The sequence below is a fragment of the Muntiacus reevesi genome, chromosome 2, assembly GCF_963930625.1.
Source record: "Muntiacus reevesi chromosome 2, mMunRee1.1, whole genome shotgun sequence".
In the NCBI taxonomy this organism is placed as follows: Eukaryota; Metazoa; Chordata; class Mammalia; order Artiodactyla; family Cervidae; genus Muntiacus; species Muntiacus reevesi.
In genome coordinates, this window is record NC_089250.1 from 85,627,846 (window position 1) to 85,642,813 (window position 14,968).

Sequence of the window (14,968 nt, forward strand, 5' to 3'; positions counted from 1 at the left end):
TGATTAACAACTTTGGAAAGGAAAAAACTTTAGTAGCAGGTTGCATTAAAACATCTGATATTCCATAATATTTTCAAAGAATTTCTTCCCTTCAAATCTGATTAGATTAGATTTGAGAGGGTATATTTTCCATCATTTTCAATAAAGTTTTTAAAAAAAAAAAAAAGATATTTATATGACCTACATTTAGGTATTTAGAACCTGAAAACAAGGAACAAATTTGTGTGTGTGCTCAGCTGCTTCAGTCATGTCCGACTCTGTGACCCCTCTATCCATGGGATTTCCCAGGCAAGGATACTGGAGTGGGTTGCCGTCTCCTTCTCTGAGGAATCTTCCTGACCCAGGGATCGAACCTGCAACTCCTGCATTGGCAGTCAGATACTTACCACGTGAGACCAAGGAAGCCCCTGAACAAATTTACCTGTCCTCAAATATACTTACCAAGCTTCCACTATGGTCTTATAGAAAGTATTATCCCACTCCGGAATAGGAAATTGAGACTTTGAGAGATATAATAACTTGTAACAGATCAAATAGCTAGTAAATAGAGAATCTGAGGCTGAATATTCTCACTTCAAAAGTCTCTGCTTGACAGTCAACATACTCTCCCACTTTTCCTACCCACTGATTTTTCCCACTGTTAACTACCATACTGAATTTCTTTTTTTTTTGATTTATTTATTTTTAATTGGAAAATAATTGCTTTACAATGTTGTGTTGGTTTCTGTCATATATCAACTGAATCAGCCAGAAGTATACATATGTCCCCTCAGTCAGAAGTACACTGGCAAATGGTTGCTCACCAGATTGATTAACAACTTTAAAAAATATGTTAGGAGGTTATATTTTTATTTGGGTTTTGTGCCTTTGGTGTCCTCATTTATGATATACAGTGTGACATTTTTATTAGCATAATATTAATGTTACAGATTTTCAGAAGCACCATCTTACTGCATGTTAAAGCATTAAATATTAATATACTTTTGCAGAGAAGGCAGAGCATATCCTCAGTGATTCTCTAGGCCCGGGAGACTCACTAGACCAGGGAGACTCTCTCGGTACGAGAGGGAATTGATAATCAGCTTAGTTCAGTTTTCCCTGGCCACCTGTCTTATTTAGGATCTGTGTTTTAGGCAGATGAGAAATACAAAGTATTGTATTTCCTCAAGACGTCTAGTCTTGATTACAGTAGAGTACATGAAATTGGTAGAACTTGGAAAGAGTACCAGCAGGCTCCTTCTAAGAGCTGTTTGTTACTGCTGTTGTTTTAAATAAATTGTACTTACAGAATGTCCCTACATGCTACTCTGTTGATTGGCCTCAAAAGTTACCATTTCTAACTCTTGCTTAATTTTGAAAACGTGGAGTGGGGAAGCTTAATATCACACACTGAGGTGGATGATCAAGGTTAAAAATTGAGGGACAGAAGTAACTAATTCGTATTTATTAGGTACTTACAAGTGATTAATGTGGGCTGCCCCAGTGGCTCAGTGGTAAAAAATCTGCCTGCAGTGCAGGAGACGTAGGAGACACAGGTTAAACCCCTGAGTCAGGAAGAGTCCCTGGAGGAGGGCATGGCAACCCCCTCCAGTATCCTTGCTTGGAGAATCCCATGGACAGAGGAGCGTGGCGGGCTGTAGTTCATACGGTTGCAAAGAGTCAGACGTGACCGAAGCAACTGAGCACGCATGCAAGTGATTAATATGTGTTCAAATCTTTGTCTCTTTTAACCCTTAAAATAACCATACTTTGTGTAAGTGGGATTCAGAGAGGTCAGTTAATTTATTCAGAGTCACCATCTTTGAGAAGCCTCAGAATATACCCCTTCATAGTCATAGAACCTTCGGTGGCTGGGAACCTCGTGGTGCATGCCCACAGTGTCTTGTGTTAGTCTCTGTTGTTACACTTAGCACCGTTTACTGGTTATAGTTATCTGTTCACTTGTCTGGTCCTCTGCAAGCTGAATTTTGACAGGAGTCACAGTCTCTTTTTATCTGTCCTTAGCCTGTAGTTCATATGACCTGCCATAGAGTAAGCATGGATAAATATCAAATGAATGCGTGAATGAATGCATGCTAACAGGACAGGAATTTAAACCGGTTCTTTTTGCCTTAAATTATTTGTTCTTTTTCTTTAGCTTTCCTTTGAATGAATACAGATTACTTGCTTGTGATATACAGCAACTTTTCATAGCAGTTACAATTCATGCTTGCAGTTCCTCAGGCTCACAGTATTTTAGAGTTATTGAAGACCTTATTGTACTGCTTGGATATCTTCAAAATAGCAAAAACAAGAGGACCCAAAGTAAGATTTAATTTTTATGGACTGGGGGGAGCAGTTGTGTAATAGCCAAAAATGTTACTATAACCTCATCTCTTTCTCTGACTTCTGTAGAGAGAGTGGGTTAGAGGAGAGGAAACAATTTTACTAAATGTTCACCCTTAACTTTGTTTACTGACTTTAAAAAGAAGCCTTTTTAAGTGTCAAAAATTACAAGTGATGCCCTGATGTAATTAGTAGCTGGCAACATATCATTAAAAGAAGCTGCTAATTTTTCTTGCCAAGTAAAATTAAAAGGCTTGTGTTGAATAATAATACCCTTTAATTTTCTTTAGTAGCAAATATGAAAGTGAATATGGGGCAGAAAAATGTGAGAATTTCTGGTTAAACTTTTGCCTTCTATATTAAAAAGTCTGTTCTTTTAAGACAATTACATGAAGTGAAATACATTTGTGAGCTAGTATTTTTCTGTTGAATTTTTTATAGTGATCCTTTGGAAATTTGCTTTAAAATTGCTTTTAAAGACAGTTCAAAAATGTTTACTACCATCAAGAACTCATGATCAAAATTTTAAAATTTATGTCTAATAAAATATTATTGGCAGTTTTGATATTGCATTAGTATTAATATAAAAGTCAACTCAATTACAATCACATAGCTTGAAAACATTCTAGTATTTTCTGTTTTTAGATATGGCTGTTGCTCTACAGTTTAGAGTTCTCCAGGCTGCTATGGAATTTATAAAGACCACTGCAAATCATGACTCTGAAAACCTTACAGATTCACTTCAGTCGCCTTCTGCTCCCCAGCATACCATGTTTCAAAAGCGAAAGAGCATTGCTGGTGAGTATTTAAATAATATTTTACTAATTATAAGTAGAAGGTAGCCTGACTCTCCTACATTCTTATATCACTCACATTTTAAAGTTCAGCTGTAGTGTTTGAGAAGGTTTTCCTCCCAGAGGAAATTATTCTCTAGCTTTCTCTTCAGTGCTGTTCTCTTTCAGTTATCTCTTGAGCTCCTACCATGTGCCAAAGTTGAGTTGCTCAGTCGTGTCCGACTCTTTGCAATCCCGTGGGCTGTAGCCCACCAGGCTCCTCCATCCATGGGATTCTCCAGGCAAGAATACTGGAGTGGGTTGCCATTTCTTTCTCCAGGACCATGTGCCAAGCACTGTGTTAAATGTTGGAAGATGCAAGGATTAAAAAAGACACAGATTCTACCTTCTACCGTAAAACAGTAGAGAAATACAGAGGATAGAAATAGAGACCATACAGAGCAGGGCAACCTGATTTACATGTAGGGCTAGGGAAGTCTCTGAGGAAGTAAGATTTCAATATAAAGGATGAGAAAGGAATTAGAGAAGTCGGTGAGTGTTACAGGCAGAATGAACAGCTAATGTGCAGGTCCCCAGGTATCAAAAAGCTAAGCTTGTTCAGAGAACTAAAAGATAGCCATGTAGCTGGAGTGTAGTCCTTGATGAGATGGTGCCACCAGGGGAGGTGCTGCAGGGTGGCGTGAACCAGTTCATTGGGCCATGTTAAGGAGTTTTATTTTATCCTAATGGGAAGTTGTCAAAGGCTTTTAAGTAGGTGGCGTGACATAACCAGGCTTTCATTTCATAAAGACAGCTCTGGTTTCTGTGTACAGAGTGGATTCGCGGAAGGTGGGAAAGATGGTGGAAAGTGCAGGGTTTATTGCAGTAGTCAGGGCAGGAGATAATGGTGGCTTGGACGTGGTTACTACATGCACCTTAGGGCTTGCTGTAAATGAGGATATATCATCAAATTATAATTTTTAATATTGTTAGGCTTGTTTTTTTCCCCACAAAATCTGCTCTGATGTTTATACACATTAATTCAGAAAGATAGTATAAACACTCCCCACATTGACTTTATGTATATACACACATATACATATATATCTCTATATAGTGGATATATATGTACATAGACAGATGCATACACACACATTTCTCCAGAGTACTTGGTAAATTGAGATTTAATCAACCCTTACAGTCTTTAGGGCTTTTAAATCTAAATCTTTCTTCTACTTGTGGTAAACTACTTCATTGTATGGGTGCCATGCCAAAGTTTAGAACCATATGAAATACCCTGTAGAGAAAAGCTATTAAATATACATTGTTTCACAGGAACATGTTGTTGTTGTTCTGTCACTGAGTCATGTCCGACTGCAACCCCATGAACTGCAGCATGCTAGGCTTATGCAGCACTCCAGGAATATGTTTCCATTACACCAAACAAAATCTTAGGTAGATAAGCTTGTAAAACATCCACATAACTAAACGTGTTGTCCTATAATTCCTTCCTTAATTTAGTATATTAGTATAGTCTCTCCTCTTGAACGTCCCTCTTTTCTTCCGGGTTGAAGTCCATCTTTTACCAAGTCTGGTAGAAAAGTCTGCTCAGCTGCCTGCATGACAGAAGGTGACTTTTAGACCATTTTTCCTCTACAGGATTTCTTAGTCAGTCAGAGACTACTTAGGTGGAACCTCCGTCTGTTGATAGAGGAAAGTACATTTATTGCTTTCACAAATTCCTGCTATTTCTTCCTTCTTGATGTTTCTCATTCTCATATCCATTTCTTCTTTGCTTTTCTACCTAGATCCCTGCTTTAGTTTCTTTTCTGCGTGTGCCTGTGCCTGGGCTAACACAACGCCCTTATGCTAATTTCTGTTTGATCTGTAATTTCTCTTATCTATGATTTCTCTTAACAGCTTGTCATCTCTCTCTTCAGTTACTCACGTTTTTATCACCTTGAGCCTAAAAGCCCTGCAGAGCTCCACGTTTGCTATTGTTTATTTTTCCTTTGAGTCATTTTAAAGTGGATAATAGGCTTTTAGTTCTTTCTCCAAACCATTCTCCTTTTTTCCCCCTAAATCCTATAGCCTCCTCTACTGGGGCTATATTTTTAACACTAAGTAAATGCAATTGCTGTATGCCACATGAGGCTTATAGAATCCTAAAAATTTTTAACTTGATAAAAGACCTTGAAAGTCATCCAGTCCAGCGTCCTTGTGTCACAGATCCACCGAGGCCTAGAATTAGAAACTGCTGGATGTAGGCCCCACACCCTTCTCTTCGTGTCCTTTCACATACACCCACTCCTTCCAGGTCTGTTGTGTCAGAGATCAGGATGACTTGCTTAAACTAAGAATGTAATCTGATAATATTATCCTCGACTATATCCCGGATATGAATGTTTCTTTTTATTTGCTCCATTTTTGTCTCAAAGGTGACTCTACACACCAAGCTGTATTAACTGATAAAAATACTGATTACCTAAAATTCTGGAAAATCTAAAATGCTATTAAAATATTTCAGTATCTTGCAGGATGAGTCATTAAAACCTATTGTAAGTAATGTTTATAGAGACTATTTGTGGACTTTGATATATGCTTTCATAATTTGAAAAAAGGTTCAATTCCAATGAAGGATTCCATTATTCCTCACCTACCAAGACGTCATTTTGGTTCCTATGGTCATCTTCCGATGCCCTTCTCCTTCAGTCCATTAAATCAAGACTCAGTTACCTCCTTTTCTCCTGGATCCACTCCCTGTGGGGTGCCTCTTGGAGCAGGTGCAGTAATGGTGCAGGAAGCCACTCCTGCCTCTTCAACCTGAGGAAACCTTTCTCAGGAAATGCTTTTTGTAGGATTGAATCACATGTGATGCATGTTTCAAATCATTTTAATAATAAATTGAAATTACACTCTTCTTTCTCAGTTCTTCACTGTATTTGACTGATTTCTACTATGTCACTATATACACGTTTCAAAACTAATTTATAAAATTCGGCAATGTTAATTACCCAAAAATAGTAATGTTCTTCCTAAACCATGATGTGCTTTAAAAAATCTATTTTGGAATACAAAGAAGTGAAACGGTATTTTAAAAAATCTATTTTGGAATACAAAGAAGTGAAACGGTATTTTAAAATGTCTGAATATATACACCCTTCTAATTGAGTTTTTCAGAGGACTAAAATTTTGCCAAAGGATATCCATCCTACTTAGCTATGTCACAAGCTATAGCATTTTTATTTAGGACTTTGAAATCAGAGGTACTGTTGCACTTCTTCAAAGAGGGCAAAATATCACTTTCTCTTAATCACTCTTTTTCCTTGTATAAATTACCTTTGAATTAAATAACATTCTTTTCATTGTCTGATAATCAAAAACTTATAGCAGAAATGGTTTCTTTGATCCTTGTTAACTCCAGCACTTGATGTTTTAATTTATATACTTAAAGGTCCTCGAAAATTTCCCCTTGCTCAAACTGACTCTCTTCTGATGAAAATGCGTTCAGTAGCAAGTGATGAACTTCATGTGATGATGCAACGGAGAATGAGCCAAGAGAACCCTGTCCAGGCGACTGAAACAGAGCTTGCACAGAGGCTGCAGAGGCTCACCGTTTTCGCAGTTAACAGGATTGTTTATCAAGGTAGGACTAGAGAATAAATATGTTCTTGCTCAGATATTGAGATGAGAATAATTTAAGAGAAGGGCTTCCTGGTGACTCAGATGGTAAAGAGAACTGACTAAATTTCAGGTTTTTTATCAGCATTAAAAAATTTTTAGCATCCATACTAGTAAAAGAATTTATTTGGAACCAGTAGCTTTGAATAAAATTCTGCTTTTTAATATGTTAAATGCTGGCCTAGACTGACCATTGAAATTTGAAATAGTATAGCACCTCCAATATATTTTTTAAACTTTTCTTTGAAATAGTCATAGATTCACATGCAATTGTTAGGAAATATTACAGAGAGATCCTGTGAATCCTTTACCCAGTTTCCCCCCCCCCCATGGATCTTGTAAAACTATAGTTCAGGATCAATACCAGAATATTGACATTACTACACTCAAGAAAAAGAACATTTCCATCACTATAAGAATCTATATGTTGCCTTTTAGAGCCACATCCACTTTTCTCCCACACCCACCCCTTCCTTAATCGCTGGCAACTATCAATCTGTTCTCCATTTCTACATTTTCATCATTTCAAGAATGTTAAATAAATGGAATCATACAGTATATAACCATACAGTATGTGTAAGATTGACTTTTTTCACTCAGCATAATTCTCTGGAGAGTCATCCTAGATGTTACATGTATCAAATATTCCATAGCATGGATGTACATTTTAGTCCTTTACTTGTTGAAAGATGATCTCGGTACTTTCCAGTTTGGGGCTATTACAAATAAAGCTAGCTGCTGTAAACATTTATGTGAAAGTTGTGTGTGAGCTCAGATCTTTGCTTTTCTGGGATAAACATCCAAGAGTACAATTTCTAGGTGGTATGAGAGTTGTGTGTTTTGTTCATGCTAAGGAACTGCCAGACTTGTCTAGAGTGGCAGTATAATTTTATATTCCTGCCAGCAATGTATGAGTGATCCGGTTTTCTTCATGTCTTCACCAGCATCAGAAGTTTCACTGTTTTCAGTTTCAGCCATCCTGATAGATAATGTTGGGCCATAACTGTGGTTTCAAGGTGCACTTCTATGGGAGCTAATGATTTATATGTTTATGTATGAACTTTAATGCCTATAACAAACACTAAAAAAGCTATGCAAAGAAATATACTCAAAAAACAATACAAATAAGCAAAATTCTAAAAAGGTCCAGGTGACATCCATATTTTTTTTAACTTTTCTAATTTATATTTGGGACAACCAGCCTCTAGAGTAAGCTGTGAAATTGAACTGTTATCACATGCACAGCATTTAATGGGATAGCATGTCTGGTTAAACAGGTCTGCACATCTATCTAATGTAAATATCACATGGTCTTTATGTTTAATTTATACAAGAACCTTCATGACTTTAATAATTTTGTAGTTTAATTCATCTTCGTTATAAAATAAAGCTTTAATTTAGGATTGCATGACTCATGTATGCTTAAATTTCTGCATTGTTTTAGGTGAATTCACTTTCTCTAGTATATCGTACTTTTTACATCAAATACAGCTATTACACATATTTATATTGTGACAACTGAATTGGTTAATTACATAGAATATTTTTGCCACTATCATTTGTAATGGCTCAGTATTAGTGATTTAACTAATTTTTTGTTCTTCTTTTAACTCAAAGAATTTAATCCAGATATTATTGACATTTTGAGTACTCCAGAAAGTGCAACTCAAAGCAGGACCTCAGCTTCCCAGACTGAAATTTCTGAAGAAAATATTCATCATGAACAGCCTTCTGTTTTCAATCCATTTCAGAAAGAAATGTTCATGTATCTGGTAGAAGGATTCAAAGTATCTAGTGTGAGTAAATTAATTACATGGGAAATGTTTATTCACAAAGAAGGAGTAGAGGTTTTATGTGTCTGTATTCAGTTTAGTTCAGTTGCTCAGTCATGTCTGACTCTTTGCGACCTCATGGACTGCATCATGCCAGGCTTCGCTGTCCATCACCAACTCCCAGAGCTTGCTCAGACTCATGTCCATTGAGTTGGTGATGCCATCCATCTCATCCTCTGTCGTCCCCTTCTCCCTCAGGAGGAGAAGTGTCTGTATTACATGTTTTCAAAATCATATTCTTACACTTTCACAGACTTTTCTGAAACTCAGACAACTTGAATTTTAATAATGAAGTAAAATGTATTGCTAATTTGCCTTTTTCAGAACTACTCACTTCATGCAGCATTGGTTTTTAATTCTATAAACGAAAAACTATTTTCTAATATTGTAATTTATTAAATAAAATCAGCATCAGAAAAAAATAGGAATTTGATGATTACTGTGAGAGCTTAAACTAATAACCTGTTTTTAAAGATCTTTATTTTTAGCTGCTTACTCTAAAGTTATTATTATGGATATTTATGAAGTACAGATGTTGGCTTAAACAGATCTAATATCTTCAAAATTATGTAGAAAATACTGAGAAGCATCAGGCTCCATTTATCATCAACTCACTTAGATTTTTGTGGGTCATTTATAGTTGAACATAGGGAAAAAATTGGTCAGTACACTCATAGATAGCAAAGGCTAATCTAATTCTAGCAGAACTCATAAATCATGATTCTGCCAATATAACTAGATTTGGTTGTCTGCAGGTTCCACTTAGAACTGAGTCATTCACACCAGAGCCCTTAGGACTAGGAGTAACTGGAGAGCCATTTTCAAAACTCAAAATAAACTCTAAAATGTACTGATTCCAATTTTTAAACCAGATACAGGATATTTGATCAGGATTGGGTTAACCCTTGTGGGACCACCATCGAAAGCACAGCTTATTTGGTTATTTGTTAAGGAATATTGATGGTCAATTTATATACAATTTTTAATTTGTGACAGTTTTGCTCAATATTTTAGTCTTCCCAGGTGTCTTAGTGGTAAAGAATCTGCCTTCCAGTGCAGGAGGCGAGGGTTTGATCCCTGGGTCAGGAAGATCCTTTGGAGAAGGAAATGGCAACCCATTCTAGTATTCTTGCCTGGAAAATCCCATGGACAGAGAAACCTAATGGGCTGCAGTCTATGTATGTATGCTAAGTTGCTTCAGTTATGTCTGATTTTGCGATCTTATGGACTGTAGCTCGCCAGGCTTCTCTGTCCATGGGATTCTCCAGGCAGGACTACTGGAGTGGGTTTCCATGCCCTGCTCCAAGGGATCTTCCCAAATCAGAGATCAAACCTGAGTCTCTTACATCTCCTGCATTGGCAGACAGGTTCTTTACCACTAGCGTCACCTGGTCTATGGGGTGGCAAAAGAGTCAAACACAGCTTAGCAACTAAATAACAACAAACCGCAATCTTCAGTATTTTAGTACTATTTCAAGCCTCTATTATGAATCCTTCTCTTTTATATTGTAAAATCCAGGTAGGCTTATTTACTGTTGTTCTTTGATGGTTCTTTTTTTTTTTTTTTGTCATTTAAAATTTCTAAACCCTGGGTAATTTTTTTAAGTGTCTTAGAACTTTAACTTCGTTATCTCTCCCTTTTTAAATTGTGGTAAAATATACATAACATAAATTTTGCTATTTTAACAATTTTTAAATGTACAAATCAGTGATACTAAGTCCTTTCATATTGTGCAACCATTACCACTGTCCATCCCTAGAAATTTTTCTGTTATCCGAAACCGAGACTCTGTGTTCATTAAACAGTAACTCCCCATTAGCCTCTCCCCCAGTCCCTGATAAACCACTATTCTATTAGTATATATTGCACTTGTTTATCCATTCACCCATCAATGGGTATTTGGATTGTTTCTACCTGTAGGCTATTTTGAATGGCGCCACTATAAACATTGATGTACATCCGTCTCTTTTAAAATCCTGTTTGTGTGGATGTGTATATCTTCCTAATTTCAACTGTTTGAAAATTCTAGAATAAAACATGTTCCATGATTTTTTAGGGCTGCGTTGAGGTTATTATATTATTACTTAAGAAATTTGATCCTAATTCATTCCTGTTTTGATTTAAGGCTTCAGGTAAAACCAGTAGTTCCAAACAGCAGTGGGCTAAAATCTTATGGTCTTGTAAGGAAACCTTCCGAATGCAGCTTGGGAGACTGCTGGTGCATATGTTGTCTCCAGCCCACTCTTCACAAGAGAGAAAGCAAATTTTTGAAATAGTTCGTGAGCCAAATCATCAGGAAATACTGCGAGACTGTCTTAGCCCATCCCTGCAAGTAAGTACTCCAATACTTCATCAGTAATAACTTTTATAAAACTGTATAAATTAAGAACTGAATTTAAACTGTATTTTCATGCCAAATACCATGAATATAGTTTTCTAACCAAACAAATATTTTCTGAGGTCTTTCTTCAGATGCCGTTTACCAGAGTCAATTTGTTTAATCTGTTTAATCCCCCTTCCTTTTTCCAGTGTTTAAGAAGTTCTATACCTGAGTTCTTATTAGATCCTTCATAGTTTGTTACTAAATCTTGAAGTGTTTTCTTTAAGAACTGTTTGGAGACTTTTTAAAGCATTATATTATCCATGAAATAGCTATACTGAATGGCTCAAACAATAGTACATATAACATATTTCAAAAATATTTACAGTAAGTTAAAATATTTGTTGATCATCTAGAATGGTAAAATCAAAATACTCAAGCTGTTTTGGAATCTATAAACTCTATCACTCAGGAAGCAATAGATGGAGAATTTAAGTGGTATAACCATTCTGTTTAGCAGTTTCTTATAAAATTAAATATACTCTTAGCCTGTGATGCTAAAATTCCATTTTTAGGTATTTACCTAAGAGAAATTAAAACATATGTCCATAAAAAGACTAGTAGAAGAATATCCATGACAGCCTTTCTACTAATAGCCAAAAACTGGAAATAACCCAAATATCTGTCAATGGGAGAATGTATAACTAAACTGTGATATATTTATACAATAGACTATTACATAGCAATAAAAATGACCTGACTACTGATGCACCCATCAATATGGATGAAGCTCAAAATCGTGGTGTCATTGAAAGGCACAGCCAAACACCAAAGAGTAGGCATTTTATGATTCCATTCATACGAAGCCCAAGAACAGGCGAAATTAAGATATAGTCATAGAATTTAGGACAGTAATTATCTCTGTGAGGAAGGGGACAGTGAGAAGGGGGAATTGAATGGAAAGGGGCATAGGGAAATTTCTTGTTACATGGGTGTATGCAGTTGTCAGATCTCCTGGAAACAAACACTTAATATCTGTATGCTTTATTGAATGTAAATTATACCCCTATAAATAAAGTATTAGATGATATTTAAGATAGGACAAGTATTCCTTTTATATCCCTGAGAAGCTCAGATTTATCACACTAGGAACCAAAATGTTACAGTTTGAAGTAATGCTTTGCGGTGCGCTTTTCACTGTTGAGACTCAAGTGCTGTTAAGGGCATTGTCGCCCCTTTGCCAGGGCAGAAGCATACCTAGCCCATAGTTTCCTTCTGTGGTGAATTCAAAGAGGTGTTCTTTTGTTGCTTTATTCTCAGCAGAGCCGCCATCCCTCCGAATCCAACCGTGACATTTCCAGTTCTCTTCTACCAGCTTCACTTCTCCACTTTTCCCTTTCTGTTGGTGGTACCTTACTGCTTTCAGCTTGAAACATTGCAACTGTGGTTGACTTTGTTCTCTCTCGAATCCACTGTATCACCAAGACCAGTCATTTACTTAGTCCTGTCTTTCCCTATATTCTGCCCACCTCCTCACCCCCCAGTTTAGGCTTTCACTCCTAATGCTTGGATCACTGCAATAGCCTCCTCTCCACCTCAAGACCAAATTACTCTATCTGGTAATTTTTTAAAGATTTATTATCCTTCCTGCTAAATCGCTTCAGTTGTGTCTGGCTCTGTGGAATCCAAGGACTGTAGCCTGCCAGGCTCCTCTGTCCATGGGATTTTTCTAGGCAAGAATACTGGAGTGAGTAGCCATTTCCTTCTCCAGGGGATCTTCCCGACCCAGATTCCACTAGTGAAGCCCTAGTGGTTCAGATGGAAGATTTATTATGGCAACATTCAAATAAACTTAAAAGTTGGAAGAAATCAAAAAAAGAACCCCACATTACCATAACCTGACTTTAATTTTTCTTTTTAGTACTTTGAAATAAAGTCAGGTATCAGATTATTTTACCTGTAAATACTTCAGTTTAGATATCTGCTGATAGGACTTTTAACTCTTTAACTTATCACTCTCCATGATATTAATAAATAATTCCTTCTTCTTGTTGTTGTTCAGTCGCTAAGTTGTGTCCAGCTCTTTGCGACCCCATGGACTATACTACTCCAGGCTTCCCTATCCTCCACTATCTCCCGGAGTTTGCTCCAATTCATGTCCATTGAGTCGGTGATGCCATCCAACCATCTCATCCTCTGTTGCCCTCTTCTCCTCCTGCCTTCCATCTTTCCAGTATCAGAGTCTTTTCCAGTGAGTCAGCTCTTCACTTACTTATTATCATCTAATACCCAATGTTTAAATTTTCCCAATTTTCTTTAAATTTTTTAGATAGTTCTCTTGACTCTCGATCCAAACAAGGCCCACACAATATTTGTTTGATGGGTGCGACATCTTTTTTTAGTCCTTGTAATTACTGTCCCTGATCTTTTTTTTAAAAATATCATTATTTGTTGATGAAACTGAGTCATTTGTTCTATAGAATCTCCCACATTCCGGATTTGTTTAGTTGTATCCTTGTGGTTCTAGATGTAGAGGCTTGAATAGATTCCAGTTTTTTATTTCCTATTTTGTTTTTTAAAAAATACTTCATTTTCCATTACATCATGGCAACAGGCAGAAAACATTTGGTTGCTCTGCTTTTTTAAGATGGTAGCAGCCTGATTCATCCATTATAAAGTTCACCCTCAGTCTTTAATTATTTTAGTAACCATTAATAATGGTTGCCAAGATCCACTTTTTCATTAGGAGTTGCAAAATAGTGATTTCTCTGTGTTTCTCATTCCACCATCATCTGTTAGCTCTGATTCTTCTATCAGTTCAGTTCAGTTCAATTCAGTTCAGTCACTCAGTCGTGTCCGACTCTTTGCGACCCCATGAATCGCAGCACGCCAGGCCTCCCTGTCCATCACCAGCTCCCAGAGTTTACTCAAACTCATGCCCATCGAGTCGGTAATGCCATCCAGCCATCTCTTCCTCTGCCGTCCCCTTCTCCTCCTGCCCCCAATCCCTTCCAGCATCAGGGTCTTTTCCAATGAGTCAATTCTTCGCATGAGGTGGCCAAAGTACTGGAGTTTCAACTTCAGCATCAGTCCTTCCAATGAACACCCAGGACTGATCTTTAGGATGGACTGGTTGGATCTCCTTGCAGTCCAAGGGACTCTCAAGAGTCTTCTCCAGCATCACAGTTCAAAAGCATCAATTCTTCGGCGCTCAGCTTTCTTCACAGTCCAACTCTCACATCCATACATGACCACTGGAAAAACCACAGCCTTGACTAGATGGACCTTTGTTGGCAAAGTAATGTCTCTGCTTTTTAATATGCTATCTAGGTTGGTCATAACTTACCTTCCAAGGAGTAAGCGTCTTTTAATTTCATGGCTGCCGTCACCATCTGCAGTGATTTTGGAGCCCAAAAAAATGAAGTCTGACACTGTTTCCACTGTCTCCCCATCTGTTTCCCATGAGGTGATGGGACCAGATGCCATGATCTTAGTTTTCTGAATGTTAAGCTTTAAGCCAACTTTTTCACTCTCCTCTTTCACTTTCATCAAGAGGCTTTTTAGTTCCTCTTCACTCTCTGCCATAAGGGTGGTGTCATCTGCATATCTGAGGTTATTGATATTTCTCCCGGCAGTCTTGATTCCAGCTTGTGCTTCTTCCAGCCCAGCGTTTCTCATGATGTACTCTGCATATAAGTTAAATAAGCAGGGTGACAATATACAGCCTTGACGTACTCCTTTTCCTATTTGGAACCAGTCTGTTGTTCCATGCCCAGTTCTAACTGTTGCTTCCTGACCTGCTATAGGGAAGAATGTTCCCTTAGTAGCTGTTTGGCTACCCTAAAATATAGTCTCTGTAGGAAAGGCAAGATAAATGCTTGCTTCTTTCATCTGTTTGTTTTTAGAATACTAACTTGGTGCCCTAGCAAACTCTAATTTTTGTATTTGTTTTTGTATTTGAGGTGTTGTCATGAACTCAGGTATTGTTTTTTAAATTTTATAAGTAGTAAATTTTTTTATAAGTAGTAAATTTTTG

The 14,968-nt window shown here is 37.2% G+C and overlaps 1 protein-coding gene across 1 annotated transcript in view; it reads left to right on the forward strand.

Annotated features, from left to right (window-relative positions):
* Positions 1 to 14,968, forward strand: part of LYST (lysosomal trafficking regulator) — a 172,847-nt gene that overhangs the window by 96,134 nt on the left and 61,745 nt on the right. Inside the window, exons 27-31 of the mRNA XM_065922257.1 lie at positions 2,138 to 2,304; positions 2,971 to 3,123; positions 6,553 to 6,744; positions 8,397 to 8,575; positions 10,738 to 10,944. Of these exons, the coding sequence (XP_065778329.1) occupies positions 2,138 to 2,304; positions 2,971 to 3,123; positions 6,553 to 6,744; positions 8,397 to 8,575; positions 10,738 to 10,944 (898 nt within the window). The remainder of the gene's footprint in view (positions 1 to 2,137; positions 2,305 to 2,970; positions 3,124 to 6,552; positions 6,745 to 8,396; positions 8,576 to 10,737; positions 10,945 to 14,968) is intronic.